Source organism: Diaphorina citri, unplaced genomic scaffold (assembly GCF_000475195.1).
Source record: "Diaphorina citri unplaced genomic scaffold, Diaci psyllid genome assembly version 1.1 scaffold1165, whole genome shotgun sequence".
Taxonomy (NCBI): Eukaryota; Metazoa; Arthropoda; class Insecta; order Hemiptera; family Psyllidae; genus Diaphorina; species Diaphorina citri.
The window spans coordinates 57,763-60,890 of NW_007378594.1; the positions used below are offsets into that span (position 1 = coordinate 57,763).

General features: G+C 38.3%; 1 protein-coding gene across 1 annotated transcript in view; it reads left to right on the forward strand.

Annotated features, from left to right (window-relative positions):
* The first annotated feature begins 460 nt into the window (after positions 1-460).
* The window catches only part of LOC103514538 (proteasome subunit alpha type-3-like), a 13,846-nt gene continuing 11,178 nt past the window's right edge, over positions 461-3,128 (forward strand). The window contains exon 1 of the mRNA XM_008479434.2: positions 461-698. Within this exon, the coding sequence (XP_008477656.1) occupies positions 609-698 (90 nt within the window). The 5' untranslated portion in view covers positions 461-608. The remainder of the gene's footprint in view (positions 699-3,128) is intronic.

The following is a 3,128-nucleotide window of genomic DNA, read 5'->3' on the forward strand; positions in this document are numbered from 1 at the left end:
GTTTATACTGGCCTCATTACGACTTACGACAGATTTTCAGCATGAGTTCTGTAATCTCAGAATTTTGCCACTATTACTGGGTTCAATCAGAGATAACTAAGAATTGGCAGGAAGGATGATCTCTAATGGCTTCGAGGCACAGTAAGATGGCAATCAACTCGGCCGAAAATATGGAAATGACTGGGTTAAGCTGTTTCGAGCTGATTCTACCATCTAAACTGAAGGCGCAGCTGGTTACATTGGCGGTTTTGGAACCATCTGTGAAGCACAGAGTGTGATTGTCGTATTTTGTGTTGAGGGTCTCGGCAAATTGTTGTTGATATAAGACTGGGGGGGTGTTGGTTTTACCTCCTTTGCTGAGACTTAGATCAACAGGTGGTAAACTATTGACCCATGGTGGAACGGATCTTACGTAGGGAGCAAACATACTGGACGAGAGGTGGTTGGCAAAGTTTGGGTTCAACACTACCCTATTTTATTTTACCCAAATACCTGATTCTCTTCAAAGTCGTTACATTTGGTTTTACCAGGACATTTTAACAAATAGTCCAAGTTGACCTATTAATTTTAGCTAAAAGTTTATCAGTTAAAATCCAAGTTGTACCATAATGGTTAATTCCGGACCTACAGCGTTGCCGTTCAATCAGTTCGCCGAGGACGGCTCCCTGCGTCTTGCCACAGCTGCCACAAGCGGCAACATAGCAATGGCAAAGTTAGTTATACTCTTGTAACGGATGTTGAGAGGTTTAGGTTTGCTGATTGTGAATATGAAGGGAGACATATTTTGGCTGAAGAGAATATCATGCACAGGGTTGAACGGGGAGGCTCCTATTTTAGCAACGTAGTTCATCAGAAGTTTGGACCTTCTGAGTGTGAGCGGGGGAATGCCGGAATCAACATAGAGGCTGACTACAGGGCTTGATCTAAGAGCTCCGGTTGCAATCCTGATGCCTGTGTGATGGATTGTATTCAGCTTGGAAAGTAAATGGTTTTTAGCAGATCCATAGACAATCGAACCGTAGTCAAATATGGGCAATATATAAGATTTGTAGAAGGTCAACAAGGTGTCGCGTCTAACACCCCACTTTTTGTTAGAGACCATTTTAAGAAAAAAAATTCTTTTTAATTTAATTAAAAGCGCATTTTCTTCCGCTCAACTCCGCCGGAAATAACTCCAAAACTATTTCAAGTATTAAATTTTATCGACCTTCGACTTTTAAATTTTTATTTATATTTAGTAGAGATTTTTTTATTGCCTTACTTTGTGTTTAGCTACCTACTCAACTTATGCTCACGAAGCTAAGCATCCTTCAAAATAGTGATGGCCTAAGAATTCCAATACCAACCACACTTGATAAGTTTAGGAATTCGACCCAAGGTGTTGTAGAAACCCCCCTTTTCAACGTACTCGTATAGCAAGGAAAATTTATTTATGTTTTCCCAAACAAGCCCTCTCAAAATACCTACGAGTATACCTACTTACTTCATTTTCTACTTAGACGCACACTTCTACCCATAAATATTTATGTTGAGGCATAGAGAGAGGCAGGATTATTTGAAAATGTTCAAACATGTGAAAAACTGAAAATGTACCGAGCCACACAAGTTATGTTGCGCATAAATAAAAACGCTTGTAAACACGTAATATTGTTTTGTAATTTAATATTTACACATTTGCATTTAACACACGACATTGACACAATTTTAGGCAACTTTCCCCCCTGAGCTTAAAAGGGTTTACATTTTAGGTACCTACTAATAATAACTAATGCGCTCATTTTACTACATAGGTACCTACTCACCTTCTAGCACAGTCATAAATTAATTTTAATGACCTTATAAAAGACATAAATAAATTGTCATAAAAATCATTCATGAGTGCCTACAATTTATATTAAGTTGACATGAAAGTGTAGACGTGTGTTGATATGGTTAACTAGTAGATAGTGGATTTAGTGGACACTCAGTGTCTGGTCTAGTGTCTATAATGTTAAATATGTCGTGCTATTATCTAGTTGATGACTTTTAAATGACTTATAATGTCTATCTTTTCTATCTCAATGTGAAATCTTTAACTGCCGATGTTGATAAACACATAGCTACAATTTTCATAACTTCAAGTTGTTTTGCCAGATAAATAGGTAGTTACCTATAGTTATTGATGATTACTTTATAATCAGGTATTCTACCAATTCGTTGTTAATGGCTGTGTAAACGCCAATGAGCACTAGCAACGCCGTGCCGCGCCGACGATCACTCATTCAAATACTCACCACACCTGATGTTGTTAATTTTGGGTGATCTCAAACAAATAAACAGGTTTATTCATTGATTTAAAGTTTCTGTCTTTCTGTTGATATTTTATCCAGTTTAGTAAATACCGTAAGGTGATTTGATGTCTTCATAGGTGTTACACCCGTGGTTCCTACTTTAGATCTCAATTAGGACTCGAAATCTCCAAGCTAAATCCTCTCTAAACCTCTCGGATAACTATATTAACTATCTGCCTCGGAGACATGCCAATTCTGATACAACTTTTTTTAATGAGGATACCTTTTACACGCTCACATTTGAAAAACACATAATAATTTTATTATAAAATCAGAAGTTGCCAAATAAATGAGCTGATGGGGGAACTCTTATATGGCACTAAACTTCGGCGTGATTATAGTCACATAAATTCAACAACTTAATAGTCCAAGATCCCGGAGTGAAGAAACCCATTCGCCAAAATGAAAACATGAAAGTCTCCTATAGTTTGAACTTGTACAGTTTGAGGCTTGGTTGAACTTGGCCGGTTGTACCGTTTCCTTTTGGTTGAAGCTCAAAATTTCGAACTTCCTTCCCGTGTACATGAAAGTGTGTCCAAACATGGTCAACCGGCCGTCGATCGACGAATTGAATCTATGCTGTTGAGGCAGTTTGGACGGGTCAGTCGACATCGATCGATGTCGATCAAAGGCCAGTCGGCTATGTGTGGACACACCCTGAGAAACGGATCATCAATTTGTTTGATGTAGCACTTGATCAGCAGTTGTTTGGTGAGTCAGTCTGGTTTCATTTCCTGAGTGTTCAATGATACCACCACAGACGTATCTAAGAGTCTTTGGATCCATTTAAATACTACC